Below are 17,268 nucleotides of genomic sequence, written 5' to 3' on the forward strand. Positions count from 1 at the left end.
TATACTTGGACAACTCTTCATACAACTCTGCTAAGCCCCCTTTTCAAATGGGAAGTGAAACACATACTGGAAGAAATACAAAGCAAATATTTGTACTAGTATGGCAGCATACAAAAACAACCTAAGAAAAAAGAGCCAAAACTTATTGTACAGCAAATAACATTATTGGGAAAAAGTTTCTTTCCTGGCAAGTTTTTTTTTTTTTTTTTTTTTAGTCATATTTAAAGTAAAATATTGCAGAGAATGTAAGAAGTTAAAATGTTAGTTATCCATATGGTTTGCCGTGACATTACATTTTTTTCATTATTTATATCTGAATAATATCTGCACGTTCTGACTTCATCATTATTTAAAGTTTTGTAAAAAAAAATTTAAAAAGTGAGTCACATGGTTAATGAAGGCCCCTTCTGAAATTCAGCTTTGATCAATCTATTGCACCTGTACGTGCAATGTGAGCGTTATTGAAACATCTGAATTATAACTAAACTTGATTACAATGTATAAAATACATGTTTTGGAGATTTTATTGTAGAATTGGAAAGTTTTGAATGTGTCCGCTAAAACTTTCCTCACTTTGAAACCTCAGTCCAAGTCTTGACAGACTAGCTCAAAACAGTGTTACACTATTATTGTAGGATGTTACCTGTGTGGGCATGGGTTTTTGATAACTGATTTCAACCTGAATCCAGGAGCCCATTGGACTTTCAGAGACTGTCCAGACCTTCTCTTGGACCACATTGTTCTCATCATAGATATAAACAGCCAGGGTGCTGTTTGTTTTAATGAACCCATGCAGGGCATAGTAAAATCTCAGACAGTACATCAATGACCCTGGCAGGTAGGGGCCATACAGGCGCCCAACGTAGCCTTGCCGAGATATAAGCCTGGTGTTAGCCAACAAGAATGAACCTGCAAAACATCAAAACAATTCACATTATTCAAAGTATAACAATTCTAAGTATTTCATTAGAGCTAATATTTTTCGTTTAAAAAAATTGTGGAAAGAAGGACAAGTAATCAAATAAAATGTTACATGGATCAATGAATAAAACTGAAATTGCATGTACATTAAAGTACAGGTAAATGTTAAGTACGCTTTGCTCACCTGAGCCTGTTGTATGATCTCCTACTCTGTAAACATTAGGCGTCACTGAAACCCTGTTCCACACAGACCCTTCTGTTTGCTCCTGATAGTATTGACAAAAATCTTCTTCAAAATCACAGTTTGCCACAGACGGATCAAAGAAAGGTTCTGTGGAAAACAATAAAACTGGTGGTATACTTTGAAGCACATGTCAAATCTACATAATACATATTTTAAATTTCCAAATAAAACGTTATGACAGCCTGCTACTGCTGAAAAACTGAAGAATCTTTCAATATTACTACAGTTTTCTATGCTGGTGGATATTTATATAAAACTGGCTTCTGCTTTTTAATGTTATCATGCACATTTCTAACATCTGTTTACAGCCAAACAAAACACGTGTACTCAAAATCTAAATTAAAAGCAAAATGAAACAAACTTTTTTTGATATACACTTGTCATTATGGCACAAGACCACCCCCACCTGTCTCAGTGTTGCAGAATTCTGGGGAGAATGAAATATCATCAATCGCAACATAGCCTCCCTTAGCACTGTTGAAAGCAACTTCAAAGACAACCTTGAAAGGCAAATAAAGAAGTGACACTGCAGGTACCTGTCCGTACATCTAGGATACAGTACAGAAGATGAAACTATGAAGCAGTTGTCTAGGATTAATGTGCATTGGGATCACAAATTATATCTCTAATCTTGCAATCTTTAGCTCAGGGACTATTATTATACATGGCCTAAAGAGACAGCTACAGTACTCATGAATTTATCAAACAAATAAGCTTTAATAAGTTGTGTGTAAGTAAACACAACTCAAACCAGTGCTCCCCATTTATAACACTGCAGTTGGGAGCGATGTTTAATTTGTCTTATAACGAGAACACAAGTGCTAGTATAATGGAATTATGGGGCAAATGAGAGCCATGATTGCAACACATTAAACCTGTGCTAAATTATTTAAATCCAGCAAGCATTTCATTATGATATCTTGGTTTGGATTTGTAAAAGTGTACTGTAGTAAAAATATTGCCATACAGTACAGTTAACAAAAATGTCACCTAAATTATGATCAACTGATTTTTGTTTTCTTTATTTAAAAAAAAAATGATAACTGTCGTCCTCAATTCCCACAAAGTGCTAAACCTACCGCCAAAGGATGAGGGGCTTTTATATCCACTTTTACTAATTTCCACATTAACTTTGCATATATGTCAGGTTTCCAGATTTCCTCGTAATGGCCCATTCTGTCTCTGGTAAACACTGTGAAAACGTTGCCTTTCGCTTGGTCACGCTGGTAGTAGAATGATAAACATCCTGATATCGTAGTTGTTGTCATTGGAGATGTGAGCTGAGCTACCTCCTGAAAGTGTTTCGCGTAGACAGAATCCACATACATGTAGTGACCTTGGAAAAGAAAAACAATAATCGCTAATGGAATGTAACCAGACATAGCAAAACAACACTGGACTGGCTTAAAAACAAAAGATCAATGTCTTGGAGTGGCCCAGTCAAAGCCAGAACCTCAATCCAATTGAGAATATATGGAAAGAGTTGAAAATTGCTGTTCACCAAAGATCCCCATCCAACTTGACGGAGCTTGACAATTTTGCAAAGAAGAATGGGAAAAAATTGCAGTGCCAGATGTGCAAAGCTGGTAGAGACTTATCCAGATAGACTCTACCAAATATTGACTCAAGGGGGTGAATACTTCTGCAATCAATTATTTTCTGTTTTATATTTGTAATTAATTTAGAACAATGTAGATTTTATTTTTCACTTTGACATTACTGACTTTTTTTGTGTTGATCAGTGGCAAAAACTCCTAATTAAATCCATTTGGATTCCATGTTGTAACACAATAAAATGTGGAAAAGTCCAAGGGGGGTGAATACTTTTGAGAGCCACTGTATACTTTATATTTATAAGTCCAGTCTGGGAAAGCAGATGCCACTTTAGCCATTGTGACGTGATGGCTTGTGTGGCGACCTCTGGCCAGGAAGAAACACACAGCACTGCGAATAAATGAAGCACTGTTGTGTGAGTTTAAAGTAAATAATTTTGGCCAAAACCAATAAACAAGCAAATAATAACTACAAGTATCGTGCTGGTGTTAAACCAGCACTCGTAGGATTGTTTCTTTTGTTTTCTTATTTTACCTCCTCTCTCATTCCCGTTCTCCACTCCTGAACACTTTAACCCCATTCAGCTAAAGCTGCAGGTCTTTTATATTGTGGCAGAATGGCTATTAATGACCTAATTTACCCTTCAACCACATTCGGCACAGGTTTTATCATATGTGTGGTCACCAGCCAGTTTATCAATAAGCACTCGCTGTTTACCATACTGTGGCAGAGCAGAGCTCTGCCCTATATAGATTGGCAGGGATGGGGTTAAATTCCCCTAACTGCCTGGGTTTATTGTGTTCGGGTGGCTGGGGTTGAGTGGAGTAATTAACAGTAAATCAGTACTCAGCCACCTGATATAAAAAGAGGCCTCAGCTTCCCATTAGGGAGAGGAGGGAGCTGAGGAAGCAAGCTGGTGTTTGTGTTTGTGTTTGCTGTTTTTGGTTTTGTGGGGTGTTTTTTTTTAATTTTCTCATCCAGTGAAGGCATCGCCCAGCCTGGAAATCTTTATTTTTGTAAGTTTTGCTTTGTGTCTTTCTATTTGTGTTTAAATCCCTTTGTTTTGGCTCTTGTGCCCTTTTATTTTGTGTTTATTTATAATAAAAGTTATTTTGTTGAACTGCAGTCTGTCTCTGGGCCTCTATCTACTTGCCAGCCTGTCACACAAACATTTTCACAAATTTATCTGGATGGGGAATTCTAACCCCATTCATGTTGTAAACAACAGTAAAACTGCTTGTTTTTACAAAAATAAACAATACATTTAAATAATACAGTGAATACAAAAATAACACAAAACATAATGTGCACATGGGCGGGGAGTACTCTGTTACACCATACAAGAAATGTGAAGCATCTGTGACTTAGGGTGGGGCAACCTTTTATTTCATGGTAGCGGTTGTAAAGTTGGCAGTGCAATACTTAGTTTCATAACTGATTTAGAATAAAGTATTTGCTGGAAAATGAATATTTCTCAATCATTATTTAATATTAATACCATGTTTGTGTAATACCCAAAACCCATACCTCGCTCATTGTTCATTGTGTGATCATCGGGCAGATCTGACTGGCCATCTTGGATAGTACTTCCACCTACGTACCAGTTTACATTGGGATTCCAGTAGTTCATATATCCACATAGATGATGCTCTTCAAAGTTACACTCTGCAAAGGGCAAACAGTTTAGGAATAATAAGTGTTATTACTTTGAGGTCAGAAGAAAAAATGTACACACTGTACCAATAACATCACATAGCGAGTAGACAAGTGAGAGAGCCATTGATTGGACAGATTAATAACAACTGAGTAACATTTTACAAATAGTTACAAAGACTCCCATGAGTCTTTAAATGTAGAGGTTTGTGGCTGTTCCTTATCCTGAAAGAAAGAAATTGAGATATGTGGTACAGTAGACCCAGTTGGGACCAAACCATTATCAGATTAGAAAGTTAGTTTGTTTGGAGTTCTGGGTGAAATCTGGACCTTTCTAAAAATGCCTTTTCTAATTTTATGTTTTTACTCATATTTCTTTTAAAACATTGCAATAACCCTTTGAGGGAAATTCATAGAGAACTGTGAATGTTTTTGGTTACTTTATTCATTGATCCTAACACCAAAATGCAATTTGTACAATTTTTTGTGAAAGGAAAACAAATCTGGAATGTTACAAAACTATGAAGCTAGTTTGTTGCATGTTTTGAAACAGTTTTATTTAAATGTACAAAAAATGGTGCAAATTGCCCATGGGCATAAACACTTAGAATGAACAAAGTGTTTTCCCTGTGTTATTATAATATTTGTAACAGACTACTAAAGTGTATTCCTGTATCCCTGAAAGTTAATTAGTACAATATGAAAGCTATCTTACCAACACAGTATCCTGGAACAACAAGTATTTCAAAGATTGCAACGCTTTGTGCTGGTTTTTGCCCAGGTGAAGCCACAAAAACAATCTAAATAAAGTAAAAGCAGTAAATCACTGACCAGCAGTTATCAAGGTACTCAAGCATGGTACAAGTTAAACTTAAAGTCCCTAAAGATTTTTCAAGGCTGACCCGTACAGAAGACCATATATTTGTAACATATGGAAATATGTGTGTGTGTGTGTGTGTGTGTGCGTGTATATATATATATATATATATATATATATATATATATATATATATATATATATATATATATATATATATATATATATATTATATATATACAATCATTATATATTTATATAATATTTTTCACATAAAAGTAGACTATATGATCAAGTATATACTATGTAGTATTTAATATAAAATATATGGACATCAATGCATTTTATCCATTTTAAATGATAAAACTATCTATAACTCGTCAGCCGGAGCTTGCAATACAGCTTACAAATGCTTTGACTTCTCACAAACAAGACCCTATGTAATTTTGTTTGTAGCGACCTTCTGTTCATCTTCACATCAGTACCTTGTATTTGTTAGTTGTGTTTCTCAGGTCTATACTTGCAATGAGCCAGTTGTCTGAGGGATCCAGGGCCGACCACAAAAGGTAGTCGAAGCTCTCTCCCTCTGGCCTCACATACACTTTTAAAGAACCCGAGCCAGTGATCTGATACACCAGCCTGATGCAGCTCCACTCCAGCAGCTCCAGGTCAGGACTAATCAGCACAGCTCTCTGACCTGCTCCTCCAAAGGCTGAATCAGCAGTAATGTAATGCCCTGCAAACAAGGGACAGCACTCAACACAAATAGTGGATACTGCTTTAAAACTAGCTTTTACACACATAAAGATGTTAAGCACTTACTGGTATCTTCATCAGTTAAAAGTGGGAATTAAAAGAAACATATTTTTTAACAACAGATTGTATTCTTTCACAACACAACTTTTTGGTGACTGTTCTTTATTATTTTTTTATATGAGTAATTGCTGTTATCACTCCCCTGTCAACAACTTGATGTATCACAGATTTCTAACTTTTTTCAAACATTACGCCTTACTCACTTTGACTTGAGTTCAACCTACAGTACACATTCCTCTGAGCTTCCAATCCTGAGGTCTTTCAACATGATATCCCTAGAACATATCTTGATTGATTACTGGATTTGCAGGGCTTTGTTTTTCTGGTCTTGCCCCTGGCATTCCATTCCTAGATAAACATTTCAATCTCCCACATGAAAACAATATACCTTTTTCTACATGGGTAAAATATATATCAGGTTGCAGAATAGAGATCTCTCAAACACTGTGCACAAAAACAGATTTGTTTCACAACATTCTAATACTTCTAGCTTTACTTTTAAAGTTTTCAATGTATTTGTATGAAGCACCTTGTAACAGCTGCACAATGACCCACCCACACTCATCCACATACACAGGAACTCATTGAAGAGAAGGGGACTTGACTGGGGCAGGGTTTGATAAATTATTATAGTACTCCATTGGGTATTTGACTGTGGTGGGACCAGAATAAGAGCGGATTTGTAAAAAGGCAGATGAATGAATCCTGTTTTAAATGCCATTATACACAGTTGTAACAATTAGTATTTTCACACAATTATTGTTTTGAAATTCAGCTTGTATTAGGGAGCTCCCCTAAATCCTTTGTTTAAAAGATACAGGATATTAATGATTGTGACAGGGTACCCATCTGCCCGTGCATTTGCTGCTGAGTGACAGGTTGAGACAGAGATTGAAGTTGATACACCCTGCAGGCGAACAGGATTTATTTACATATCAAGACAGTGAACACTTCATGTGACACTACCAGCAATGGTAGTGTCACATGGACAAAAACTTTGGTGGGATCTACATTCTCTGAACTAATCTCTTTTAAATAATAAACTAACGTTACTGAAGAGAATGATCATAGCAGATACACGGTTAGGCGGATATGTGACGAGTGGATACGCGATGGATTACTATACAAGTAGGCTCTCTGGCGTTAAACTTTTAAAACAGTTTAGCACCAATTTTCAAAATTATTTGCACCCCTGAATATCTATCTATCTATCTATCTATCTATCTATCTATCTATCTATCTATCTATCTATCTATATATGTGTGTGTGTGTGTGTGTGTGTGTGTGTGTGTGGGTGTCTGTGTGTCTGTGTGTCTGTGTGTATTTGTGACAAAGTGGCTGAGTAGATGCAGGTGCAGAGGTGATGCAGTGCTGTAATGAAACAAACTGAGAATTAATCCGGTTTGGAAAAGGGGGCTTTTTATTTGTATATCCAGGTCTGGTGACCAGTAACAATAACAATAAACAATAATCGACCCAATTAATAATAAACCACACTATCCGCCCCACAATTATACATACACGGTCATCAGTCCTGGGTGAGTGCAGTAGTGCTCATGGTGCGTGATATAGTTTATTTTTGTGACAGTTAGTGCAGTGCTGTTCCGGTTTTAGTGATCGTCCTCAGCGACAGCTCCGGAATCGTGTTAGCTGTCTAGTGTTACAAACAAGACGATTATTCACACAGACAAACAAACAAAAAACACTCACGATACTGTTTCACTATCTTTATCACAGGTTCTCTCACAGTCCTTCTTGGTTCTCTCCATGTAAAGCAAAGGAACAGCTTACGATTCTCAATCCCCTTTTATGCTGTCACACATGACCACTTGATAAACGAGTGCAACTGCCTCTCCAATCTGCGACTGCCACATCGCTTCCATTCGGGGTCAATGTGTTCTTGCAATGGAGTCTCACCTTCTTCCAGACTGGCCGACTTCCCTTGAACCCTGGGAAAGAACTGTTAGCGCCCTCTCAGGTCTGGAGGGAGATTTACCACCAGGAATCATTGTATTTATACAGCATAAGATGGGAAAACAACTAAAAGTGTGGTGGCAGGTTACATTGACTTGATTGGAGTATGTGAAATTATGGAAAACTAAATTAAACTTGCAAGAAAGTCGCTAATGCTAAAAATGCAAACAAAATATCCTACCTAAATCAGGTAAATAGTTTTTTTAGTTATTCTGTGTTTAATCTAAAGTTATTTGTTTTCATGTCTCGTGGAATCAGATGAGAAATGACTTTAATTATAGTGTTTTGTCATTAGACACCACAGTTAACATGATAGTCATAGAAGCATCTAATTTAAATTTCTGTCCATTTCTGATTTGGTTAATATTACTAACCAACTGTAACCCTTGTAGCATCAGAGTGGGTCATAGTATCATTCTGTGTATGGAATTAACAGAATTGAAATACACAGAGGGGGGTCCTCAGCCATTCTCTGTGTCTTGGTTTCTGGTCACAAACTCCCCCACTGACAAAGAATGCTTTTAAAAAGAGTCATAAACTAACTGCTAGACTAGTGTTTTATCTTCCCCCATCGATGAATGAATCATTTGGTACCAGCAGTATCTTGCACAAGGCAAGCCAGATGGTTTGGGTGCTTTGACACCTCAGACAAAAAACAGTCCGTCTCATAAATCCAGCTGACAGGGGGCGAAACAGCAGACCAGTTGAGAACAAGGGGTCATCTAGGAATGAGAACAACCAATGAGAAACACCCCATGTGGACTCGGGTACAACCCAAAATAAACAAACTGACCAATAGAAGTGAGCATCATAAAAGCAGCCGCTCGATTTTCAAAGGACATGCTTCCCATACGATGAACTACTAAGCAAGCTCCCCAGTAAGCAACCTCCCCACAGGAGAAACAGGTTCTCTGTAGTAGAAATAGCATGCTCCCCACGCTAGACGTATTCTCCACACAAGGAAAAAGCAAAAGGAAAAAAGTTTCTGAAGTCATGGGAGCATAACACCGTGTAACAATTATTTATTTATTTATTTTGGTTCCTGGGTAGTAAGTGTTATTTCCTAATTGCTTATGCCTCAAAAATATAGAAAATGGCTATTATTCCCCACAAACTTTGCTTTTGTGACCAGGACAGTGATATTTTGAAATTTACCTATTTTCCAGAACATTCCAGATAGATTCAGTGCTGAGTAAACTTTCCAGTAATATAAATAGTAGTATAAATACAGGGGCCTTAAGCCCACCAGTTCAGTTTAGTTCCAGCTGCCTAAGTGGATACATATCTGCATTTTTCTGAGATGGCATCAAGAGGCTGCAAGCATCCAGCAGATGCATTTTGCTATGTCTGCGGCCAATTTGTCAAGACAAGAGTGAAAAAGTACTCCATGGAAGCATCTGCTAAGATGTGTGAGACCTACAAGGCATATTTTGGCATGCCTGTCGGGGATCAAGACAAACCCTGGGCACCTCATTTCACCTGCGAGCACTGCAAAAAAACTCTGGAAGATAAGATGGACAATTGTTGCTCAGAATTTTATGTTATAAAATTTGTTAACATTTTTTAAATTGTAAAAGTTTTTAATTTTAAAATGTTTTACAATTTTCAATGTTATTGAAAAAATATATCATATATGAAAAATGTTGCAAGAATCTCTTACACGTTAGTCATGGGTGAAATAAATGTATTTTTGTAGGATGGTACAGAGGGGAAAAGAGAGCCATGAAGTTCGCTATCCCAAGAATTTGGCGGGAACCCACTGACCACTCAAGCAACTGCTACTTCTGCATGGTGGACCCTTCCAAACGTCGGACTGGCAAGAATGCACCTGCTATCACGTATCCGGACCTTCCTTCATCCATCGCCCCGGTGCCACACTGCCATGAGCTCCCCGTACCCACTCCTCCGGAGAGAGAGCAGCCGTCTTTAGAAGAGAGCAGCAAGTCAGAGAGCGAGGAAGACGTTGTAGATCCAGATGACAATTTCAGAGGTGGAGCTGAGGAGAGAAACCCATACTACCCCAACCAAAAAGACCTCAACGACTTGATTAGAGATCTTGGTCTCACCAAGTCCAATGCCGAGCTTTTGACGTCTAGGCTCAAGCAATGGAACTTGTTGGATGAAAGTGTGCAAGTCGCAGATCAGAGGAAGCGTCACCAACCTTTTTCCAGCTTCTTCACCCGTCAAGATGGGCTCTGCTTCTGCCACAATGTGACCAGTCTGTTCGAGGCAATCGGAACCGCCTGTAACCAGAATGAGTGGCGCCTCTTCATTGACAGCTCATCCAGGAGCCTCAAAGCCGTGCTGCTCCATAATGGTAACAAGTACCCGTCTCTTCCCCTGGCTCACTCGGTGCACCTCAAAGAGGATTACAACAGCATCAAGACCTTGCTGGATGCCTTGAAGTATGATGAGTAGGGCTGGGAGGTCATAGGAGACTTCAAAATGGTGGTATTCCTGATGGGTCTTAAGGCGGTTTTTCCAAGTTTCCCTGCTATCTTTGCCTTTGGGACAGCAGGGACACCAAGGCGCACTACCACAGGCGGGACTGGCCACAGCGGACCGAGTTCTCTGTGGGGAGGAACAACGTCAAGTGGGAGCCACTGGTGGACCCCCGGAAGGTGCTGATGCCACCACTGCACATCAAATTGGGCCTTATGAAACAATTTGTCAGAGCTCTAGATAAGGAGTCGGCAGCCTTCAAGTATCTTCAAGACTTCTTCCCTTAGCTGTCTGAGGCAAAAGTCAAAGCCGGTGTCTTCGTCGGACCACAGATAAAGAAGATCCTGGAGTGCAATGAATTCCCCAAGAAGCTCAGTAGTAAGGAGAAAGCGGCTTGGAACAGCTTTGTCGCAGTGGTTCGGGGCTTCCTGGGCAATCACAAGGCCGAAAACTATGTGGAACTGGTTGAGACTCTGGTGAAGAACTACGGCACAATGGACTGTAGGATGTCCCTCAAAGTCCATATCCTTGATGCTCATCTTGATAAATTCAAGGAGAACATGGGAGCATACTCGGAGGAGCAAGGAGAGCGCTTCCACCAGGATATACTAGACTTTGAACACCGCTACCAAGGACAGTATAACGAGAACATGATGGGAGACTACATTTGGGGGCTGATTCGTGAAAGTGATTTACAGAATAATCGTAAATCTCGAAAAACTACTCACTTCTAAATCTTTTGTAGTCATTTTTGTATTACTTTAGTATAAATACATGTTAATTTGGATTCATATGTTGTTTATGTGAATGAAAAGACACAAATTTGCCCGTTTTCTCATTGCAAATGGGTCAATTTCAAAATATCATTGTCCTGGTCACAAAAGCAAAGTTTGTGGGGAATAATAGCCATTTTCTGTACTTTTGAGGCATAAGCAATTAGAAAATAACACTTACTACCCAGGAACAAAAATTGTGTTACATAGTATAATTGCTCGAATTCACGGAAGACAAGGAAGAACCAATTTTCTGAAGAATGGCTAAAATCAGCTTTGAAGAGAGCCGTAGCTCTTTGCCCAATGAGAGACTGCAACAGTAAACGGAAGCATAGCCACCAGCTCGGCCTAAGGTCATGTACTAGCCATATAGAAGAACTGCAATGAGAACACCTCTACGAACTACATAACTTTTCAATTGCAATGCATTATCTGATTAACTTAACTATTTCCAGTTGGAAAACTGCTGACAAGTCAAAGATAATGCTGTCAGACTATTGGACATCAACAAGCTGATCTCCATTTAAAAATAACTGTTTTTTTATTGCGAGCTGATGCAGTACAATGCATACTTCAAGCAAAGTACCATCTTCTTTCATTGGAACTTCAGATCCAGAGAAGGAAGCTGCAGTATTCATCAACAAAGCAACTTGACTTCTTCTTTGTTGAAAACCGATAAGTATTCAGCATTTTAGATACATTATCACTCAAGGAATAAACTGTAGCAACTGCTATCAAGTTAGTGGAAAACTGTTCTAGGAATAGAATATAACTTCACGTTTTAAAGTGTGTAAGAAATGTATTTTGTTTGTTGAAACGTGCAACTCAAAGAAGTTGCCTTGTAAATGCAGAGAATTTGATCATTACCCCTGTGGCAGAGCAAAGCTCTGCCCTTTTTAAATTGGCAGGGATGGGGTTAATTTCCCCTACCTGCCTGGGTTTATTATGTTCAGGTGGCTGGGGTTGATTAGTTGATTAGGTTAATTAACGATCAATCAGCGCCCAGCCACCTGACATAAAAGGAGGCCTCTGCTTCTCATTTGGAAAGAGGGAGCTGAGGAAGCAGGTTGGTGTTTGTGGGTTTTTGTATTTGTGAAGGCATTGCCCAGCCTGGAAACCTTAATTTTGCAAGTTTTGTTTTTATATTGCTTTATTTGTGTTTAAATCCCTTTATTTTGCCCTTGTGCACGTTTATTTATAATAAAATAGTTATTTTTTTGAACAGCAGTCTGTCTCTGGGCCTCTATACACTCACCAGCCTGCCACAACCCCATTTATGAGTTAATTTGAATATATAATCTATTGAGGTTGATGACATATTATTAGTTTGGTATATCATGTTTAAAGTAAATTACCACAATAAAACTAATTTGCTAAATTAGGTACTGGAAAGTTGGATTTTGTTCTGAATTCTTGTGCATATTGATATGAATTACAATGATCTTATCTGAAGCAGTAGAAAGGAGCAGCAACTGGCTGCGGTTGAGGCGGAAAGATTCTGGATGGGGATCTCAAGCACAATAGAAAGAAAGCAATGCTGATGTATGGGTAAGTAAGCTGGGCTGAGCTGAGTGGGGGCTGGAGGGGGGTGATGCTGGGATGCCAGAATCACTGTTGAGCCCTCTTGAGGTGTCATGGGCTAAAACACAGAGGATGGAAGGTGTCCACTTGAAGACCCCAGAGATGTACCCTACTTAGCTCAATCCAAACGGTTGTCATGCTGATGAGCTGGGGAGACCGGACTGGTTGATTCCCAGAGCCAGCATCGCAGCTGTTGTGTGTGCTGATGCTCTGGGGAGGCAAAATGAGCTGATCCCTGGAGCCAGCATTACACTTCAGCAATCAACACCAGACAGAAGGAGATCTGCATCATCAGATGGAAAACAATGCAAATGGATGGAGATGCAGACGGATCACATTAGTTTACTGCAAAGCTATGTCTTAGTTGGTGCTTATCTTGGCGAGAGCCGAGTTCAAATCAGCATGAAGTTCAACATCTACTCTCATGTAATGGAAATCAGAAACAGGTATTGAAAATACTAATGCAAAGTAGTACTTTTTATTAGTTATTAGTTTATTAATTATGGCTGATCACACTTTATGTGATCAGCCATAATTAGTATTAGCATATTATCCATGTATGCTAATGATGTTATGGTTGTTGTAATCATTTGACTATGAAATCAGTATATACTATCCACGCATATCTCTAACCAATAGACTTTCTTTTCTGTAATATTAGACTAGTTGTGCACCCCTTTTTATTCTTAAATAAACTATTGTTTTATATTTCTGACACGTTGTGTGAATGTTGGTTATTGTCAAGGGAGTCTGAGTTTTACATGATCCTGAACTTAAATATGGTATGTCTAATTTCTCACATTTTTACATCATTGAATGGGTGACTAGAGGCTAATTTATATTTTAAAAAATTGTATACTTAATTCACTACACCCTTCTGGGATGAGCAGAGCTGGATTTTTAGAGCATTTTACAGCAGTGGGGAATCAACCTGGATGGATCAACCACCAGAGGTGTAAATGCTCTACAAATCTGTTGCTTATCCCAGCAGGGTATAAGTTGATCAAACCAACCCTTAGGTTATCGGTATTTTTTTTTTTTTTACTTACTACTAAGTGCAGGAGGTGCCACATTTACAGCATTGGAGATTGAAGTTCTCTAACAGTTGGAGATTTCAAGTCAAGTTACTTTAAAAGTAACTTGAACTCTGCACATTTTTATAAGCTGAGAACAATGAAAAAGGTCTAAGTAAACTAATTATTAGTATATTTAAGGGTCTAGTTAAGTAATTGAGAACTCAGTTGGAATGAAAACCAGAAGATACATGGTGTCCCTAAACCAGGGTTGAGAAGCCCTGCCTTGCACAGATTTTAAAATTCAAGCCAAGTGTGGTGTTACTATGGAAACCAAACAGAAAACAGTACCTCGACCCTAGGCATGTTTATTTTTGAAGCAAAGTTGGATAGGATATTAAAAGCAGACTGTACTAAATAAACAAGGTCAACATAAGAGGTAAGATACCATTTTAAAACAGTTGTCAGTGTACTATTGACACATAAAAGCAGATATTTACTCTGAAGTGAGGTATACAAATGGTTTGTTTACTCTGTTCTTCATTTATGTTAACAGCCATTTTCAACTGTGAAACTTTGGTTTAACTCAAAATCTAAAAGTAGCTTGAGATGTTTAATTTCTTTAGAACGTTGTCTGAAACATTACTGTTTTTGAACTGATGCCTACTAGTTCACTCCAGATTACAAATAACCTAATCTGAATACAGATGCAATAGAAAGTACACTTGAGCCTATTCTTTCATTTTAATTGGATTACAAACACATTTCTGTAATGGCCATGGATAGCAAAAAGTCTACAACACTGTTACTCTAGGACTGGGGCTCCAATCACTTAACAATCATCACTATTGAAGGCATCAGTGCTAGGATATGTTATCTCAGGTTATCTTGTATTGTTAAGAACAGTGGAATGTCAACCCAGGATGACAAAGACTGAGGAAAATGTGTTTGGGTGCTGCACTAAATAGCTATCATTTCTAAAGGAATCTTTGTTGTTGTTTTTGCAGTTTAGGAAAAAAAAAATAGGATAATTAATGCCTATCTTAAGAGTTGAATGCCAAAGTGGTGACTCAAAGGGCTGTACTTATAAAGCATTCTTATTCATAGCATGCATTATATTCCCATTCATTTACCTGAAATGCTTAATAAATATAATTGGTATTTGTTACACCTGTTAACATTATATTATCACTTTATACTAAATGACAATTAACATATACTTTGGCTTTCTTTAAGAGTGAAAAGAACTTATCTGTAAATAAAAAAGTTAAAATTGCATGGTTAGTAAGAATTCCCTTTTACATTGTGTAGCACATTACATTTGAGTATGAGTTTCTAAATAGCCATGAAAGGACACGTACAATGTACAAGTACAGTTATTTTGTATATAATACAGTGCTCCCTCGTTAAAAGGCAGCCCTACCCTGAATCAGTGTTTTGGTCATGGCTTTCTTTTGCCCCATGATGTCATTCTATTACCAGCGGTGAAACTATGGCACCTGACTAGAGTTGTATACTTTACTGTATATTTAGAATAGTTGTTATCTTATAAGACCAAATAGAAAATATCAGATCTACAGATGTTTCCTGCAAAACATTGCAAAACACGTTCATGCACCAACACTTCAGTAGTATAAGTGGTCATTGTTGTGTGAATACAATGCACTGCAGCTGTAAAAAAAAAAAAAAAAGAAAAAGCAGAGGCAAATTCCATCATTCAATAATGGCTGCTGCTGCGACTGCTCCTAAAAAAAGAACTTGAAAGAGATCTACGACATGTAGAAAATATAAGCCAGGAAACTATAAGAAATGTAATATATTATTGTAAATGGCAGGAATTGTCAACAGGACAGGTAGTTTAACTCTAAAAGGCTTCTTTTCATTGGCACAGTATGTTTGTGGAAATGGAAAGAGGTTCTTTAAAATAAAACAGCAATTAATTATTGACATTGGTGCAAACAGTGTATGTGGCAGAGACTTCAATCAGTTTAAGACTATAGTATATAATGCAGCAGAGACAGAACCACAAGGCTAAACAAACAGAAAATAATATTGAAAAAGAATGATGAATATGAAACCTGTTTTTACACATTAAAATGCACATGTGGTTAGAGCTAAAACAAAACAGCCTTTCAGTATTTAAAAATGTAAAACACTACAATTGTGCAATTTTGTTACTGAACACATGCTTACCTTCTTCATCAATAACCCATTTCAAGTATTCAGGATCCGAGTTATATCCACAAGTGCCTTGTTCAAATCTGCATGATCCTTGAAGCAGCTGCTGTGCCCTGACTGACTGCAGAACTGGAGAAAAGACAAGAGGAAAATGGAAAAGTGTTAACATAAAAACACATAATGTAGAGAATAAGTTTCCCAGTCCCAGCCATAGTGTATGTGCAATTTTATGTCCAAATTTGAATTAAAAAGCAAACATGTATTCATTTCCCCTGTAATTGCCATGCATGCATTACATTGTTTTTGCTAGACAAATGAGAAAGGTTCCAGGCAGTACTTTTTCCACGTTTTTTATGTAGCACATCAATATTATCAGACAGCAGTGGAAACTTACCATGTAAAACAAAGAAGAAATATAAAACAAGCATTGTTGAACTGTCCACAAATAGAGGAGGAAATGCTTAAATCCAGTGAAGTCGAATTGTTCTTTGCAGCACCAAAGGGGAAAAAATAACTCAAAGCATGCACGCTGTCCTAGGAGGTTTGCTGCTGACTGATATTTCTGGACGAGCTGAGAAGCAAGTTATCACATTAACATGGTTTAATCTCAGCGTTAGGCTGCAGCTGGAGTCAGACTGCTTCAAAGTCGCTTCCAAGGGGGAGGGAGGATCTTGCAATATATTCCAGATTTCCAGACACCTCCATGCACAGTATACACAGAGGGGAAAAGACATCCACTTCAAAACAACAACCACCATAAATATAACTTACACAGACTATGATGTGTGACTGACCTAAATATTTAGTTGCTGCCTGTTGTTTTCTGTACAACATATCAGCACATTACTAGTCTGTGTAATTGCCAATATTTTTAATATAACCTCCCATGTTCTGTTGTGGAACATCAGGAGGGATATACAGTATCTCCTTCTTGGCCAAGATAAGAGAGATCCTATAAACTAGAGGAGAATGTTAAAAGGAGACATGCTGTTCCCTTTTTTCATTACAAACAGAACATATAAACAGAGAGGGGTTGCAAGCTTTTCCTTGACATTAGATTTAAAAAGATAAATTAAACCAAGTGGGTCTTATTTACAAAACTTCAAGGACTGTTTTATGGATTGTTACATTAAGGATTATTTTTTAAAGTTATAAGTTCATAAAACATTTTCTTCAACTGTTTTAGATAGTTATTCATTTAACCTTGTTTTTCAAAAGACTGAGAATGTTTTTAAATACTGTTCAAACATTCTTTAACTTTTTAAAGTTTTTTTTATTTTTTTTATTTAAACAAACCTTTAA

General features: G+C 37.7%; 1 protein-coding gene across 1 annotated transcript in view; it reads right to left on the reverse strand.

Moving 5' to 3' along the window:
• Window positions 1-16,858, reverse strand: part of LOC121319222 (MAM domain-containing protein 2-like) — a 43,802-nt gene extending 26,944 nt beyond the window's left edge. Inside the window, exons 1-9 of the mRNA XM_041256430.1 lie at window positions 16,361-16,858; window positions 15,982-16,095; window positions 5,675-5,925; window positions 5,088-5,172; window positions 4,247-4,384; window positions 2,245-2,501; window positions 1,572-1,665; window positions 1,106-1,252; window positions 615-909 (exon numbers count right to left, since the gene is read on the reverse strand). Of these exons, the coding sequence (XP_041112364.1) occupies window positions 615-909; window positions 1,106-1,252; window positions 1,572-1,665; window positions 2,245-2,501; window positions 4,247-4,384; window positions 5,088-5,172; window positions 5,675-5,925; window positions 15,982-16,095; window positions 16,361-16,394 (1,415 nt within the window). The 5' untranslated portion in view covers window positions 16,395-16,858. The remainder of the gene's footprint in view (window positions 1-614; window positions 910-1,105; window positions 1,253-1,571; window positions 1,666-2,244; window positions 2,502-4,246; window positions 4,385-5,087; window positions 5,173-5,674; window positions 5,926-15,981; window positions 16,096-16,360) is intronic.
• Between the last annotated feature and the right edge of the window lie 410 nt (window positions 16,859-17,268).

This window comes from Polyodon spathula, chromosome 1, assembly GCF_017654505.1.
Source record: "Polyodon spathula isolate WHYD16114869_AA chromosome 1, ASM1765450v1, whole genome shotgun sequence".
Lineage (NCBI taxonomy): Eukaryota > Metazoa > Chordata > Actinopteri > Acipenseriformes > Polyodontidae > Polyodon > Polyodon spathula.